Source organism: Thunnus maccoyii, chromosome 5, assembly GCF_910596095.1.
Source record: "Thunnus maccoyii chromosome 5, fThuMac1.1, whole genome shotgun sequence".
NCBI lineage: Eukaryota > Metazoa > Chordata > Actinopteri > Scombriformes > Scombridae > Thunnus > Thunnus maccoyii.
The window spans coordinates 20,598,691-20,616,940 of record NC_056537.1 but is presented as its reverse complement, the minus strand read 5'-3'; the positions used below and the strand labels follow the sequence as shown (position 1 = coordinate 20,616,940).

Here is an 18,250-nt window from a genome sequence, read left to right as displayed (position 1 = left end):
CTGATTTGGTCCAGGAAATGGGGGCACAAGGTCGGAGGAAGGTGTAGCAGCTTGGTCAAAACCAGTGGGTAAAGTCTAAAAAAATATAACAAAGAACTTATTATTATTATTATTGTTGTAATAAACAGCATTTTGGGATTACTCTTAGATCCTAGATATGTCTCTCACCTGTGCCCTGGGCTTAGTTGGGGGAGTCTGGGCATGTCCTGCTGGGGTAATCCCCTGCCCTGAGGTGGTTGTGGGGCCCAGGACACCTTGTACCCCAGACGTGAGGGGAAGGTTAGATGGAGGTACCAGAGCTACTCCAGGTGGAGGGGAAGAAGTTCCAGTGGGAGGTGAGGAGGTCCCTGTGTTCTGTCCAGGATCCAGTGATGCAGAGGAGGAAGCAGAGCTCTGGTCTTTAAAGAGGGAGCGTAGCTTTTTATCTAGGGCTTGGATATCATCTCTGCCAGTGGCTTTGGTCTGGAGCTCAGCCCCTTCTGACTCCCCTGGCTGTGGCTGGCTCTGACTGGGTAACGAGGTGGGAGGTGCAGGTTGAGCAGAAATGGGAACAGGCGGACACTGGGAGGTTGTGTGCTGTGGTGCATGGATGGATGAATTCATAGGCTGAGAGGATGAAGCGGCACTATTAAAAGGCTGCGAAGGCTCTGAAGCAGGGACAGAGACAGTATTACTGAATGTAGCAACAGAGGATACAGAACTACCGCTCAGCTGAGGCCCTGGTGCTGCAGGGACAGAGGTCTGCACAGCTGGAGGAGAAATGGAGGAAGATGAGGGAGGGATGCTGACAGTTGGTGCAATCTGTGAGGGGGCAGTTTCATGAGAAGACTGGCATGGTAGACAGGGTTCACTGGGGACAGGAGCTGGAATTTGGGACTGAGATGATATGGGCGGAGGGGAAACCCTCCCAGTTGAAGGAGGTGGTGAGGGTGTTGCAGTCGATGTGAGAGACACAGCAGGAAAATTAGTGCCAGTGGTGGAAGCTACAGCTTCTGGAGGAGCCAGAACACTGTTAGAGTTTGGGCCGAGTACAGCCTCAGTGGACGGGACAGTGCCTGGTTCTTGATCAGCAGTGGGAAGATCAATGGTGTTGCCTCTTTCTACACGAGCCTGCTTCACTTTATTGAAAGCCTGCTGTAGAATCCCAGATGGAGCAGACAGGGAAAGGCCCAATGTCATAGGAGCCCCTAGAAATAATTGAGAATAAGTCATTTAATTAAAATAATCAATGGAAATTGACAAAAATGTGGAGAAATCTGAGCACTCTGAGAAGCAAAACCCAGCTAATGTGATCAGTTGACTAATATACTGCATAACAAAGAAAACAGTTTATTATTCTCTAATTCTCTTTTTATTGTCTTGTTTTAGAAAATATCACCAGCCAGAGTTAAACGTTTTGACAATGGAACTGGTCAGAGGGTCAATAACACTTAAGGACCCCAAACAAATGACATGTTTTCAATTCCTGTTTATTTCCACGCATAATCAAATGTATTACTCTGAACAACCAAACTCTACATAGGAGTTACAAATATATACTTAAAATGTTTAAATTCAGTTTCAGACTCTAAGTTAAAAATAACACTATTGATGGAGCTGTGAGGGGTTTAATGTCAGAAACTACATTTCTGTGGTGTTGCTGCCACATCATATATCATCAGTGCACTATAAATTGCTGCTGTATTCTTATTGTTGTGTCGCTGCTTAATTGTTTATCTAAGCAGTCTATATACAGTCTTCAGTTCTCTCACCTGGGGCAGGTTCATCTCCAAAGGAGGTATTAGCAGAAGGAGCGCCAAAGAACTGTTCCCTAAGACGGGACTCCGGCACTGGGCTGACTATGAACCTTCGTCCTGCCGAATGCACCACCTGGGCTGCAGTGTTGGGATTAATGCCTGAGGAAATAGTCAAAAGAAAGTCAGAAGTGAGGCAGGAGTTGGACTTCAGAAAATTAATAACTGGGAATTAAGTATTGTATGTGTGGCTGGCTGATTACCTGGCAGCATGGGAACAGAGAGCTCAGGCTGTTGCTGAAGATCAATCATCTGTGGAGAGATCGCATTTAGGTAAGTCTTCAGGTTCGGGTGAGGATTGAAATTGACAGTATGAATATTTGGCTAATAAAAAGGTACTGTGTAGTAAAGAAATACCTGGGGAAAGCCTTCCTTCATGCCCTCTCCTTTCTCATCAGCCATTTCTATGACTTCACGGACCTGCTCGATGAAGGACTCTCGCTCACTTTCCAAGATGAACTCACTCGAAACCTGAAACATAAAGCAAAAGTTCAACCACTGTATCTAAACTACATATACTGTGAGAAAACTCCAAACACCAGCTCAATAATTGTGACAAGCACTGTTGAGGTTGAGATATTTAATAGTAGGAATTTAGTTTTATGTGTCCTTTGCTCTTGTTTTTTGTTCATTTACAGTGAGCTGTCACTGGATTGTCAGTTGTGAATTCAAAGGTACTTCATGAATGGTAAACATGCAACAATATATGCATGAACTTGAGTGTATATGATACACATATTTAGAGTCTCTATGTAATGGTGGTTTTGTTTAGAGAAGAGAGTCACTGTTACCATGATTTGTGCAATTTCCTCTGGATTATCACCATCAAGGTCAAATTTGAAGGTCACCATCTTCCTGTTGTGCGTTTCCAGCTGACATTCTGCTACTCTGTCGCCCACATTAGAGATCTGCAAAAGATTCATTCAGGTTAAAACGGTTTCATCAAAAAAGAGTTTAAGAAAGAATATAAATGAAGTCATCAGTTTAGATCCGTACACTGAGAACATTCAGTTTAGCCTTTGCAGTCTTGTCATGGCGGGAGCGACTGCGGACGGATCGTCGCTGGTGGCGCTTTAGTGAGCGCCCCTCATGACGGCCTCCTGATGTAGAATTTCCATCATTGCCGTCACTAAGACCTGAAGCTGCATCTGACAGGCAGCTGAAAGAGACGAGGATCCATGAGAAACATTCTGACAAGATGTTTTTGTTACAAAATCTGACATTTTTAATCAAGTTCTTTCTCACCTTTCCACAGGTGGAGGCACCAAAGCTGCAGAGCCTGGCTGCTCAACTGGCGTGGACTGAGGAACACTCACAGGGGCCTGAAACACAGAAAACTTTCATGAATAAATCACTTCATATCAAAACCAAATCGCAAAATGGAAAGTCCTACTGTTTGTGCATTACTAATTTGAAATGATTTAGGAATGTACATATTTAACCTTTGAATCTCTATATGTCATTGCATACTCATTACATTTGACTTTTAACCATTTATGTTGATAAAACATTTACAGAATATATAATGGTTAAAAATCAAACCATCCACCAGATGGAGCTGTTTAACCTGGTGAGATGTTGATGGTTGTATCTGAGTACTACAGGTGCGGCCATTACTCAGCTCTCAGACAGAGTGTAAATATTGCTGTACAATGGAGTTTTCATTTCATTTCCTCCAGAATGTGGCCATGTTTCTCTGTTTATACATGTTTATATAAACTACTGTTGTTCTATCAATTTCAAGTTTCAATAAACTGTGATATTTGTAACTGATAACAGATTATGTCTACTGGGGTAGTGTTTCATGGAGGACTTAAAGGTCCAAGTAAAACCTTTGAGCTGTTTTGATCTGAAGAGCCAGAATGATGTGAAACTGATGACATAGCGTTTTGGTCAAATATTAACAGTCTTCAACACAAACACTGTTCTATGCTCTTATATGTTGGTGTGTGGTGGTGGGAATGTGGGTGGGAAAAAAAACCCTTATTGTCCTCCTTATGTTACTTGTATGTTTGTTGGTGCTCTATGATAAATGTATGTAAAGGGTTGTGTTTTATTTAACATAAAACAATGAAAAAAAGATTTAAAATGTGAATACTTGACTTCATGTTTTGGGAGGAACGCACACATAGTTCAAGGAACATGGACAGAGTAAAAAGGACCAAATGCTTCACACCTGACCCACATATACACACACACACACACACACACACACACATAAATTTATTTGGTGCACTGAGTACCTGCAGTACAGAGAGGCACGAGGCCTGATAGAGGAAATATAGGTGCTCTGCGTTGAGTGGAGGAGACAGGATAGGACTTGGATCATTGGCCCAAGACTAATAGTCATGCAGGAATAAGCAGCATGCAGAGGGGACAGGTGAAAGAAAAAAGTGGAAAGCCATGGTAATGAGAATAGTGTGTCCAGAGAAAAGGACAGAGATTTAAAAGAACTGCACATATAAAATGGACAGCATGAAATTCACACTGTAGTATGGTAAAGAGAGGAACTAATGAGTTAAACACATATATACTGTATGTCAGCGTGTGTCTGAAATTATGAGCAGGGTAGATGTGTGTCACCTGTAGCTGTTGAGCTCCAGTCTGTGCCTGTGGTAGAGCGGGGCTCTGAAGAGAAGTGCTGCTCTCTGGCTGTTGCTGTTGCTGAGGAGGAGATGACTGAGAGGATGGGGGTATCATCACCTGCTGGGTGGGCATCTATATGAAAAGAGATAAAAATGGAGAGGCAGAAACAGGCTAAAATCAGATGGGTAAGAGGTTGAGATAAAAACACATTCCTACTGGTATTCAAGCTACTTCCTGAAAACGCAGTTTCTTTCTTATCTAAAAGCTTCCATTTATTTATTTTGGCTCTTCTCCAAAGCCACGTGCACTTACCTGTTGGATAACATAGTTACATAAATCAGACCCTCTATCTATTTGACAGTATAGGGTGGCAAGTCATTGAACATCTAACGACCACTTTAGAGACATGTATATAGTTGTGTCCATCTAAACTGTACTTGCAAGGTTTCAAAAACTATTGTCTCGTTTATTTGCATGCCATAAATTTCATTTTTTGAAATCCTGCTACAACTAAGTCAAAACTTACCAAACATCTGTGAAAACTGACCACAAACACAGAGTCTACCACACAGACCAATATAAAACTTTACTTTAACTTTCTTCCCCAGAACATCTGAAAGGCTGTGGGTGTATTTAAAAGTGGTAACAGCAAAATGGGACATTTTATCTACCTGAGGGGGAAGCGATGGTTTGTAGTAAACTCCGTACTATAAGAAACAAAACATAACACAGGGTAAGAGTGGGAAAGTTGATAATGAAAAGAAAAGACAAGCAAACCTAGGAAAATAGAACAGACAGGAAAACTAGGCTTTGGGGATTCAGAAGACTCCGCAGCTTTGACACAGCCGCCTGAAGCAGAGTATATAGACGGTTAATTTAACACCATCTGAAAATCTTGTTTTTGCTGACTTTGAGTAGTTAAAGTCCTCACTTTACTGCAGTGATAAAGAAGTGTACTCAGGGTGTGTTCAGTAAACCCTGACATTACTATCATATATACACAAGTGTGTTGTTAGGAGCAACAGATTTGAAACTTAATCACAACAGGTCAGTGAAACAAGGCTTCTCAGCTTGGTGTTAAGTTACTCTTAAGACATTAGAACATGTAGTATGACGTAAGTATACCTGCTGAGGTGCCACTGGAACAGACTGGCTGCCAGGCACAACAGGGATAACTTCAGGCTTGACACCTTGCATTTGGGGTTGAACCTTATGAAACACAGAGAGAAAACAGCGTATGTGGTTAAAAATTAGGCAAAGTAGAAAGTAAAAAGATAACTAATGAAGGATCATTATATATCTACATACACACACACACGCATAATTCTGAGCATATACCAAAGGGAAATCATCTCTTTAATTCAGCACAGTGGATCATATTCTATATTAAACATGACTCACCACTGACAACTGCTGCTGTTGATTTTGGTCATTTTGTGTCTGAGGGCATGACACCTGGGGCTGAAGCTGCTGACCGGGAGGGTTACTGTAGGACATTTCAGGCTGAACAGGCTGGGCCTCGGAAGAACCGTGCTGTCTGTCTCCTATGTGAGTGACTGTAAGAGGGGGACAAGAGGGTTAGTTATGTGAAAAACACCCAAACCATTTTATTATCATGCAGTGAGCTGTAAGTATATCAGGCCATAAATCATCTTTGATAGATACCTCCTCCAGCGTGCTGCAGCTGTTGGTGTAGGTCAGCTTCAGGTTCCTCTGACTCTGGCTGGATGGTAACCACACTCTGACCCTGAACTGGAACTGGGACTGGGACTTGCCCAGCTGACTGGGGGACATAAGGGACCCCCTGTGCCATGCCAGTCAGCTGGGTTGACTGGGGAGTGTTGTAGTTAGTGCTCTGAATGCTCTGCTGAGATGTAGGCTGGGCAGACATCTGTGTGCTGTGTTGGTTTGGTTGTGGAGAGACATAAGATGCAGGCTGTGGCACCGGCTGAGAAATCTCCGTGCTAGTTTGTTGGCCTGGTTGCTGTGCTGGCGGTAACTGAATCTGTTGTTCTTCTTCTAGCCTTCTCTTCTCCTGTTCTTCTCTGACCTTCAAGACAATCAGTGCCAAATGTATTAAAATCCTTCAAGAGAGCATCAATGGGCAACATCTGATCACAGCACAATTACATACATCATATGGCTGCATTAAGAATTTCAGCAACGCACCTAAGCAGATAGTACACATAAAAACATTGGATGCAATATGGCGAGTAAGGACACACCTGCTGCCGTTGTGCTCTCTTGCGACTGATCAGAGACACCCTGTCCTTGATGGCCTTAGCTATGGTCTTGTGGTCACCTTCGCATACATAACCAGACTCAACCTAAAGCACAGAGACATGATGTACAATTCAGCAATAAACTTTTCAAACATTGTGGTAACTAACCCTTTTAATTAATCGACATACACTCTTCACCAGTGATGGAATTAATAAAGTGTTTTTAAAGACATAAGTCTAATGACTATAGCATTAAAAGTTAAAGTCACCATTTCCTGAGCCACATCCTCTGGGACGTCTTTGCTGAGGTCAAAGGAGAACTCAATAGCTTCGTTGTCTTTGTACTTCCCCTTGAGCTTCTTCACATCCTCAATTCTCAGCCACAGCTTGATAGCTTCCATCTCTCCATCATCCTCCTCTGCCAACTCCACACGCACCCCTGTGTCTTCCTGGAAGAAGGCATGGTTCAGAAGGTCCTTGATCGAGTACCTAAATAGACAGAAACAAGCGGTAAGCAAACGGAAGACATAAAATGTGTATGTTCAGGGAGAGCTTGACCACCCTAAATTTGTAAACATGTGCTCTTCTTAAGTTAGAGACCTCTCATCCTTGTTCTGGCGAATACATCCCTCGATGATCTCCTTCACTTCAGGAATGGCCACCTTGTCAAAGCTGCCTGGCTTCACCCCCTATAGGAAACACAGAACACTGAATGAGAATAGTTCTCATCTCATCTATTCTTTCTAAATTTTGGATACTAGCCCATACCTTGTTGTCATTTTCATCTATGTACTACTAGTATAGTACTATTATATATTATTATACTATTATACTATTATATACTGTCACATTCTGAATGATTGAAATAATCACAATCTTTAACAGTAAGGTACAAAAGTACAAACTTCCTCTTTTCATTTTCATCTATAGAGCATCTCAAAAATCACAGTAAGAAGTTGGAGAAGTAGTCGCTAAAATAAAGTTATAAAGATGGTGTGCTCTTTGCCTGGTGGCATTTAAATACCGCAGAATGTCAAGTGAGGGGAATAGGAGGGCATGAGTGAATGAAGGACGGCTGATAAGAGGTGATGAATTGATCCAATAGCAACAGAAAACTGCCTGGTGCTACATAAAAATGGAGGACTGGCTGAGAGCTGAACAGCTGAGCTGACTGTAAGAACAGGAAGAATAACAGCCCATCTCCCAAAGGAATACTACTGTAAAACCAGAGCATGTGACACCACCTAAATGTAGGCTCAACACCACAACAGCACTTTGTTTCTCGAGTGAGTTGACTGTGTCTGCTGCTCTGCGGTATCAGCTATTTGTAGCTGATCAAAAGGACTGAAGAAGTCAACATCTAGCCATGTGATAAATAAAAAACCTTCGTTAAATCATGTGGAAAAGACTTTAGTGAAGGTACTAGTATAAATTTCAAGGCCCATTTGGTAGATATCACTCCAGGAACAGGTTTAACCTTTTTATCTATGAGACTCTTGTAATTGCAAGAGTATGAATCATATCAGTAGGCCAGTAGGAGTTGTATGAATAAGACCAAAAATATGTGTTTCCTTCTATGACAGTTACTGCCCTCCCGGAAATGACAAAAGACTGAACTATTAGCCGTTAGGATAATAACAGGAATATGCTTGTTCAGCCTCTCAGTCATACAAAGCCTCAGGTCTACATGCTTAACCAACATAGGACATAATTCAGAAGGAAAGACAAAGGAAAAAAACAGGATGAGGTGAAGCAAAAGGGGCTTGTTTGTGTAAATAACATGTTTTCTCTTAGAGGTCCTGCAAGTTTGGGATTTGTTCAAACAGGGTAACAGGGACTGGGAAATACAGGAATGCACTTGTTGAGAGGTGAAATACAGGTTTAGAAGACAGAAATGTAAAATAAGCTTGATAAAGAAGAGTCAGCGGGAATGTGACCATAGCAGGTTCAGCTATGTGAATAGAAAATTATTCCAGAATGGGACACTAGGCCTTCTTGGCACATAGGAAGAGGTGAAGGCAGGGCAGAGGAGTGACATGGAGGGTTGAATAAAAAGACTTACACTGGTAACTCTGCGGTAGATCTGTGCAGCATTCTGGCACTCTGAGTACGGGTACTCTGAGGTGGCCATCTCCAGCATGCACATTCCAAAGGCATACACATCCACTGACTCGTCGTACTTCTCCTCATACATCTCAGGCGCCATGAACTCAGGGGTACCTTAAATCAAAACAACTATTCAGAACTCTCGAACTTCCTTACTGATTGAGTGGGCTTCTCACAACCCATTGCCCCTCTGCTCCTCTAACCCGTGAGGGGTTGAGGAAGAGGAGGATGAGAAGAGTGACCAGCCTGTTGACGTCTCCTGGGGTAGAACCTGTGAGGTGAAAGTTGGAAGAGAGAGAAAAAAAGAAAAGGGGAAGGAAAGCAAAAAAAGAGACAGAAAACAAAAAAGGAGGGAGAAGCTGGACTCAGTTAGACTGTTGAGAAGAAGGCACGTGTTTGTCTGTGTAAGACCTTCACATGTTGAGATATAAAGAATGTGACTGAGGTAGCCAATGTGCAGAACACACTTGTGAGCCAAAATGAGTTATTTGCCATGTTTGACATTAGCTTTAAATAAGGCACTTAGGAATAGTACATAGGCCAAAATACAGTGGAATGTTAAAAGGGACGCCAATGATCTCTGTAAGAGAAATATGACTAGCTATGGAAGTAACTTTTGTCAAGACCTTACCTTAAAACCACATGAACATTGCTTTTTATAGTACACTCACCTTTTGAAGTCTGACTTACCATCTCTTCTTGACCTACAGGTTGAAAGTGTTACGGTCAAGGCTGAGAGAAGCAGATCCCATAGCTAGTTACTGTTCTCAGCAGTGTGTCTCTGCACATCAGCTTTGATTCATTACTTGATCATTTTTATGTTCAATCTTAGGTCTTACACAGAAAAACTCATTTGGTTATTTGAATGCAATTGTTTTTGATATTGATGTGTGTTACAGCACACTGTCAGACTTACCAGGCCCATAAAAGTTCATACTTACTCAATGACCAGCAGTACCCTATTCATTCCAAACAGCAGAATGGGGCACAGCTGAGGCTAGAGCCTACATTTTAAAAACATACCCAAGAAAAAAATGTGAAAGTAAAAAAAATAAAAAAAAATAAATAAACGCAAAAGGCTGACAGAGAGAAAGTGGGGAGAGCTCCCTGGACACAAAGATGGAGCAAAAAGATTCTGCGGTCCTGCAATATTTTAAAAGACAGTAAGAGACAAACACTAGGAAAAAAAACCTGTTGAGGCAAACCCATAGAAAGAGATGTTAAACATTATGGGTATATAACTGGCAAACAGACCACATATTTCCAAACCACAGAACAAAGACCAGTCTAAGACAGAAGCAAAGGCCATACCTTTAGCCATGGCCAGGTTAGCCTGCAAGAAGGCATGACAACTATTATAATAATGATATTAATGTTTAACAGTAGGAGAAACATTAGGCTCTACTTACATTCAGTAGGTGCCTGGAAAAAAACCCTCTCTTTTTTGGAGAAACATAGAACAGAAATATTCTGTACAATGACCAAACTTGATAGAGTTGCTGTGAGTCCAAAGAGAGAAAGCCTTGTGGTTATCTGCCTAAGATTACCACAGTATTTGGCCTCCATTTGAGCTGTGGTTTGAGAGACAGCTGAAACGCTGTGGTCTGTTTTTGAACCACATCGTCAGTAAAACAAAGCAAAATACCTTCTTTATAACACCGTCATTTTCAATACAAAACATAATATCATGACCTCAGAAAAGGTACTGCCCCACAGTAGGACAGGGATCAGGAGGTAGAAATGACTTCGGAGTCGTACCTATAACACTCTTGGCAAATGATGCGCGCTTCAGTGTGGCCAGTCCCAGGTCTCCAATCTTAACGGATCCTGTTGGGCCTGTGATGAAAATGTTGTCGCACTTTAGGTCTCTATGGATGATGGGAGGAGCCCGAGTGTGAAGGAAGTGAAGCCCCTTGAGGATTTGTCTACACCAGCTCCGCAGCACTTTAATTTTCATCACCTTGAACCGCTTCAGATATCTACAAGAAAACAGGTCATCATTTTCACATCATCTGTTAAGTAGTTTACAAAGTATGCAAGGAAACACAGAGCAGTTTATATAAAGTGCAACACATATTTTGTTTTTTAAAATGTAATACAATTATGGGTTATGTTACTTATAATCAATAATCAAGATGGGCCGTTTGTCAAAATGGGGCAGTGCACACTGTATATATACGAGTACAGTATTCAAGCGTTTGTTAGCTCAACCAAGACTCACGTTTTGAGTGTGCCAGAGGTCATGAGTTCAGTAACCAGTACAATGCACTTCCTGCCTTTGGAGGGTCCCTCCCAGGAGTCGTAAAAGCGGACAATGTTGGGATGCTGTAGTCCCTTTAACATCCCTGCTTCCTCCTTAAAGCGCTGCCGCTCTGTCTTTGACAATTTACGATCCTGCAGGGGACAAAAAGGAAATATTTGAAGATTCCACACAACACAGAGGGCAGCACTATTTATAGAGGTATACAGATTAATTTAAAAAGTCAGTGAAAAGGGTCAAATGTTTGATGATCATTTGAAGACTGAAGACAGACCAGGGGAATTTGATGTATTGGTTAGCTCATCATCATACAATCACTCAAAAGTGTGACTGCATCAGGAGTGATATCTAATTCTGCCTCAATGTGTGAATTACTTATTTGTTTATTAAAAGTATTGAAGAGGCATCAGGCTGCGTATATCTAAATGTGACAACTACCAGTCTGGGATCAGATTTCCACTTTTTAAATTCACAACCTGCATGTTTCATATTAGATAAAACACCTTTGAAAGTTCAACTAAAAAAGGTAGTGCAATATCCATTTGCTTCAACACACAAAGAATTGCATACATGTTCCTGCACAGACACACATACAGTTGGGGGCAGAGGGATGTGGCCCTGTTTTCTCTGGTGGATGACTGTGAACCAAAAGGAATGTGTCGAGCTTTGTCCTAGATTCCAACCAAACCAAAATAAGAAAAGAGCTACTGTATGACTCAGAACTAGAGAAGATCTGACTGTGTCTAACAAAGAAAAAAAAGAATAGCCTAAATCAGGCCTGTTACACCACATCAAAACCGTCCTCTTTGAGCCTTTTACTTTTATACACAAGCTACACTCATCTCAGCAATCAACACTCTAAAGTAGGTTTAAGCAATGTGGGAAAAATAAATATCACCAATACCTGACGACAATATCAAAACCTCACAGTACGTATGTTTAGATGCTGAAAACCATCTGTTTTTTTGTTACAAAAACTGTCCGTTACAGCAGTGAAAAGCTTCCAAATGAAATAACAGACATTCTTAATAACTGAGCACTGTCTTTGTATTGTTAATCAGTTAACACTGTGTGTATTGTGCTTTACTATGTTAACAATGATAGAAGATAATGAATATTAATATATTTCTCAGTCCTTCTGATAGCCTCATACTAGATACAGTGGGTAAGACCACAAAAGAAAACTATTGTACTCACCAAGATCTGTTTTCTGAACTAAGCTATGGATGATAAGAGTCAGCAAATGTTCTGGCAGCTGATGGGGTTGATAATGAATAATAGCTAAATGTATGCATATCTGATATTATTGTTTGTCCAATGTGATTTAACATTCTTTAAATGGCCTGTGCATAAATAAGGATTGGCAATAATGGCTTTTGGATGTAGGTTCTTAGCCAAAAAGTAAAAAAAAAAAAAAAAAAAACCGGAATGTGTAAAACCGCCCTTCTCAAATTTCCTAATTCCTGGCGTGACCTACATTTACAACATGCATGACTGTAGAGCAGCTAACTCATACCAGTTAGACAAGCCCAGTGAAACCCCGCAGCCAAAGACCTCCCTTGAAACCCCCAGAGACCTGGCTACTAGCCAGGCTATCCAGGAAATTCAACCCATTTGTGAGTGGAGAGCGAGCGTTTGACTTGTGTGTGTGTGTATGTCAGCGACAGCGAGAGACAGAAAACTTTCCAGTGACTGATATCATTTGAAGAGAAACGTGCTGCAAACTTTGCTGGAGGTATATTGAGGGTTTTAGGCTGCATTTTTTTGCAACGTCTGAGGGCAATTTGACATAATGAGAAGTTACAGGGAGACATGTGGAAACAATTAGGAGCAGGGGAAGACAATGAATCAGGCAGCAATATCAGGAAACAGGAGGTGAGGGAAGATGGGTGAGTAATGGAGGCTCCTCCGTGCAATGACCTACTTTGCTGGTGGGGCAGTGGTTCCCCTTTCTCTTTCTGCACACCATGTGAAGACAGTCATGCAAAGCATCCAGTGTAGCATCAGAGCTCCTACCCTAGTGTGTGCAGCACTGCAACCCCCACAAATACCAAACTACTTTATCAACAACAAAAAAATAATCATCATGGTGTTTACATTTAAGATTAATGCAATGACTTCATGACTTGAAGCATATTTTTTGTGAAATCTACTTAACAGCTGCAGATTTTTCCTGCATTATGCATAATGTCAAAAACAAGCATATTGAACTTGATAAGATCACAGGATGATTATTTTAGACTCTAATCCAGTGACTACAGTGATCAAAAAGGAGATACGCTCAGAGTATATGAGTATGTCAGACATGTGATGTGTCCGATGCATTTGAAAGACAGTTTTTCAAATGTGAAAAGTTTGTTTTTTGCGCCTAAGTCAGTGGTTCCCAAAATTTTTCATATCAAGGACCCCTAAACTGACACAAATTAGACCACCGACCCCTATTTGATAAGAATTTGTCCCGGTGTCCCCCATCTGATAGGATTTTTGCTTTTAGATGTTTTATTACAGAAAGTATATGAAACCCATGACCAAAATAGTCATACATTCATTGTGTTACTTATGAATGGAATTAAAGTGAAAATAAATGATTCTCCTTTTTGCTGGGGCCCACCTGGAACACCCTTAAGGACCCCTGGGGGTTCCTGGATCACTTTGAGAGCCACTGACTAAGTGCCAGACACAAAAACACAGAGAAAAACCCCCAGAAAAATATTTAACTCCCACACTAGACCCTTTAACATTTTCTCTGTAAATTGCTCAGCACAAGCCAGTTACAAACCAGTTACATAACTCTCACCACTTAAAAGTAAACCCTCCAGGAATTTACAGTCTTAAAATCATAAGACACATCAAACCACCTTTGACTATAAGTTGAAAGAGTTCTTTGGCCTGTGCCATGTCCTGCTCTCAGTGTCAGTGAGAACAGTGCCTGGTGGTCACTGGTACATCCACAAATCCTGAGCGGAGAGGCTAACCACTCACTGAACAATGGAAGGGAAACAAATAGGAATACTTTCTCCCATTACTGCTTAGGCCAAAGACAAACTAAAATTATACTGTTTCATTTGCTTGACTTTCACAAATAAAATATTTAGATGAAATTTGTTGAACTAGCAATTAAAACAATCTTTTCAGAACTCAATAAATGGTTTAAGAACTGGGAAACCAGAGATTAAGATTTTACAAAACACACAGGGGCGTCTTCAGATTCTTTGTCCATATTTTTGGCTGGACAGCAACAGCGGGGCCAGCCCAATAAACATGAATGTCTGTGACTCACTGAGTGATGAAGTTACACCATTGGTAGGCCGAATGCCGCCACTTCCTGTATCCGTTTCAAATGAAAGGCCCTCTAGGGTTTCATATGCGGTCCAGCCATATATTAGGTTTTGACCTCGTCTTGTTCTACTGTCTATGGTCCCAGCATATTCTACATGCCATTTTCAGGGCGAGGCTTTAAATGTCTATAAATTAGGAAACCTGGCAGGCACTCAGACGGCAACAGCAGCTGCATTTGAATCACAGCATCTCTATTTAACAGAGTGGGCATGAGTCAGCTCACTAAAAAGCCACCACCAATGCCTATGCATTATCTCTGAGGCAGCCATGAAAAAAAACAAAACGTGTGCATACAGATTAAGTGAGAGTGTGAGAGTTCTGCAGATACACTTAATATCAAGAAAATAGAGGCTTCAACACTTTGAGTTTCTGACATCTCTGCAGAGTCAGTATGCAAGCAAGCATAAAAGAACTTTTAAAATCATGATCCCATTGTTTTAGTTCAGTGTTACAACTTGATAAGCTGTTATATTAAAATTATCAAGCAAAAAGTCCCTTCAAAAAAATATACAGCTATTCAGTGTTAGATTTGAGCTCCATGTCTGCTTAGCAGACAAAGAGCAGTGGTTTGGGGTAACTTGATTTCCACGATGCAGATATTTTACAAACTGTATGGGAAAATCAATTTAATTATTTTATTTTATATTGTATAAGTGATTTATGTGATTCTGCATGCACGGATTTGCCATGTCTTGATGTATGAGACGATAAGAAATATGCTGCTATGAATGTTGTGATGTTCATATCAACTATAATCACCACACCCTAATATTATCTGAATAACTCTTTGACCTGTGGCATTTCCACCCACTGTGAATCACATGTAATGGCAGTTAAATACTGTATCACCAGAGCAGAGCAGGAAAAAAAACTGCTTCTAGGCAAAGGCCATCATGAATAACCCAACAACCCTAAAAACAGACAGAGTGAAAAAAAAAAAAGAAGCCTGTGATCATGCCATGGGCGGGCTCTGTCAGCTCCCTGCTCTGAGGTTGAGACTGAGGGCTACATGGAGCCCTCATTGGTTGGGATCTGGGTAACGGCTGATAAGTCAAGAAGCCATGTTAGATGGATCCACACTAAAGGTTACTTACTTATTGCATTAACTGCAGTATTTCTCAATAGGCAGAAATCTTTGGTGTTCCCCTGACACATGGCGATGAGGTCAAAGATCACTGTGACTGTCAGTCAAGCTGTCAGCAAAAGACTAGATGACAGATCCGCAACTGCCTCACATCTATTCGTCTGATTTTAATGGTGCAGAAAATAAAAACAAATATCCAGCTGAAATGCTGTTAGGAAATACAGGGTCCAAAGAGTCCCAAAGAGAGCCAACATAACTAACACTTCAAAGCACATTACTTGAAAAAAGCTGACACTGTTAAATCACAATCACTGAATGAATGTTCAAAGACTTTGTATAAATATGGTTGAATGAAAACATGACTGCAAAGGTTTTGACTAATACTGTGCCTGCATTTTAAATATGTGATTTTCTAGAGATTATACAAAAAGGACTACCCTGCAAACATGCCTGATAATATGTACGCAAGGGAGGCTTTCATTTTGTCAAGGGTCTCCTCCACGTTCCCACAAATAACCTATAAATAATCTTATTTTCCTATTATATTCTAGATAATCAAATTATCACACTAAACAGTTATTTGTGTCAGTTTTGCGTTCTGGTCTATTTTGAGTGCTGCGATGCACAAAGCTGCCATTCAGCTCTGCTTTTTTACTGATGTATTTCATTTCCTTAAAGTTCTTTCAGTGTAATAAACTGTAGATGAAACTGATATGAAAGTATCTGTAAAGGGGAACTAAACCGATTTTACACATTGAGTCATCTTACAGGTCTTCTACAGCATAGTGAATAATCTTCTATAATAATCTTATAGTATTGCTATGGACAAAAGCAGTGCACCACTAACAGATGCACTGCACTGCTTTTGTCTATAGTAATACTGTAAGATTGTTGCTGGTTAATAGTTAATGACACAACAAAAACTATAAATGACTCACAACAAGCCGTTAAAACAAACTGTGAATGAGAAGGAGCTTAGACAGTAAACCACTGTGTCATGAGTTAGTCTACACATGTTTTCACTGAGGAATGATGATGCATTTAGGAATTTCACTCACCAAAATGTGATGTTCCATCTAAACTTTATCAAATCTAACAAATAGAAATTTTAGCAATTTTAATTTTTAAATCTTATAGCTAACCTGAAGACTACCAATTATGAAGAGTAATTACAGACAAGCTACTATGTTGTAATACTTGGGTATAGCGTGGCACTACCAGCGGATGCCATAAGCCAGCTGGACAGGCAGCTCCCATAGCTTATTATGGATGCCTGGACTTCTCTATTTTCAATCTTTCAATGTTTGGCATCAGCCAGTACCGGAGAGGAAGGAGGTGGGGAAGCAGAGTGCAATATGACATGGTTGAAAATGGATGAGTGAGCAAGAAAGGGGAGGCTCCTTAATTTATTCCTCTTTTTTTCTCCTTGACTTCCTCTCTTTGGTGACCTACTTATTGTCCAAACATGCCTGCAACGTGAGATCCGAAACAAATGTGTGGGTTCGTGTGTGGGTGAAACAGGGTGGACGCCTAGAAATTCTTAGACGATTGTGGACAGATGGCCTTTCAGCCTGAATAAACCAGGACCACTTCATTTAAACTTTACACAAGTTCATAGCCATGCCTGCAGCGTAGCTCTAGGGAAGGCAATGTGGGTTGACTGGTTCATCAGTCCAGAACTTTGGCCCAGAGTGAAACATCGACAACTATTGAATAGATTGACACGACAATTGGTAAAAACTTTCCACATGTAGTGCTTTCAGGTGCTGTTTGACATGTTCCCTGACAAATAAATGTAATAAAATAAAGAATACAAAGGATAACATCTGTTTGACCACCTTTAAGTCAAACATTATTTATAAGTTACATTATTTGTCCCACTAGTGGTATGAATATGTCTCCATTTTCATAGTCTTCTTGTGTGTAATAAGCATTACAGCCTCACAGGACTGCTAGTGCTAGCTGCTAGTGAGGCTCTAGGATTTTGCCACGTTTAAGCAAGATTAAAAGGATCTTACGATCTTAGGAAAACCTGTCAGACGTGTTTCATTAGCATACAGGCACGGGTTCTGCTGTTGCTTCCAGCTGACACCAAATTTCCCATGAGCACATGAGGCTGATTACTCTCTGCACCACTGATTACAGCATAAAGAGGAAACAAAACAATAAATAGAACAACTGGGTGAGCCGTGACTCCTTTCGTATACGGTGTGATCTTAAAATTTGTTCTGATGGACTTTGTTTATTTTTTTAGGAAAATATTTGCATTTTCCATGCAACCAAACTAGGAAAGTTGAAATGGTTAATATATGTACATCTATTGCTGTCAAAAGCTCCTCAGAGGAGGTGGCTGCAATTAAATTAAAGTGTGAAAAGACGCAACTGAAACCAAACTGAAAGTAGTAAAAATATTGTAAATTAAGATTATATTCCACTAAATATGTCCTGAGGCTGTATGGGGAATGTAACACTAGCACTTGAGTGATCATGGGACAGCTTTAACAACCATGTGAGAGGGGATTTCAGCCTCTCATGTATAGCTGAACAGTTTCTAGCCCTGAAACTCTTGAATTGACAGAGGAACGGTGGGGGAATGAGTGTTAGGTTACATGTTCATACCTCAGAACGGACCAAATGCCTGAAACAAAGCTGACTCTCATTGCTGACTTGTTGCCTCCTCATAAAAGTGGTAACTGCTAGAGACCAGCTAGATCCTACACCAAGTTTAGGTGAGCATCAAAAGAGAGGCTGTTACACCTTCTCCATATGAGTGAGTCATTTTCGATAAACAGGGCTGCAACTAACAATTATTTTCATTATCAATTAATCGTTTAGTCTATAAAATGTCAGAAATGATCAA

General features: G+C 40.8%; 1 protein-coding gene across 5 annotated transcripts in view; it reads right to left on the bottom strand.

The window, feature by feature from the left end:
- LOC121897887 (serine/threonine-protein kinase WNK1-like) overlaps positions 1-18,250 on the bottom strand; it is a 32,177-nt gene that overhangs the window by 5,717 nt on the left and 8,210 nt on the right. For 4 of the 5 annotated variants that reach the window (XM_042412672.1, XM_042412668.1, XM_042412669.1 and 1 more), the window contains exons 3-21: positions 10,929-11,101; positions 10,466-10,686; positions 8,664-8,821; positions 7,202-7,290; positions 6,871-7,090; positions 6,605-6,706; positions 6,045-6,429; positions 5,781-5,935; positions 5,505-5,588; positions 5,051-5,086; positions 4,377-4,511; positions 3,039-3,115; positions 2,790-2,952; positions 2,585-2,701; positions 2,151-2,264; positions 1,997-2,045; positions 1,752-1,895; positions 169-1,187; positions 1-75 (exon numbers count right to left, since the gene is read on the bottom strand). In XM_042412672.1, the coding sequence (XP_042268606.1) occupies positions 1-75; positions 169-1,187; positions 1,752-1,895; positions 1,997-2,045; positions 2,151-2,264; positions 2,585-2,701; positions 2,790-2,952; positions 3,039-3,115; positions 4,377-4,511; positions 5,051-5,086; positions 5,505-5,588; positions 5,781-5,935; positions 6,045-6,429; positions 6,605-6,706; positions 6,871-7,090; positions 7,202-7,290; positions 8,664-8,821; positions 10,466-10,686; positions 10,929-11,101 (3,516 nt within the window). The remainder of the gene's footprint in view (positions 76-168; positions 1,188-1,751; positions 1,896-1,996; positions 2,046-2,150; positions 2,265-2,584; positions 2,702-2,789; positions 2,953-3,038; positions 3,116-4,376; positions 4,512-5,050; positions 5,087-5,504; positions 5,589-5,780; positions 5,936-6,044; positions 6,430-6,604; positions 6,707-6,870; positions 7,091-7,201; positions 7,291-8,663; positions 8,822-10,465; positions 10,687-10,928; positions 11,102-18,250) is intronic. The other variant, XM_042412673.1, reaches the window with a different exon arrangement.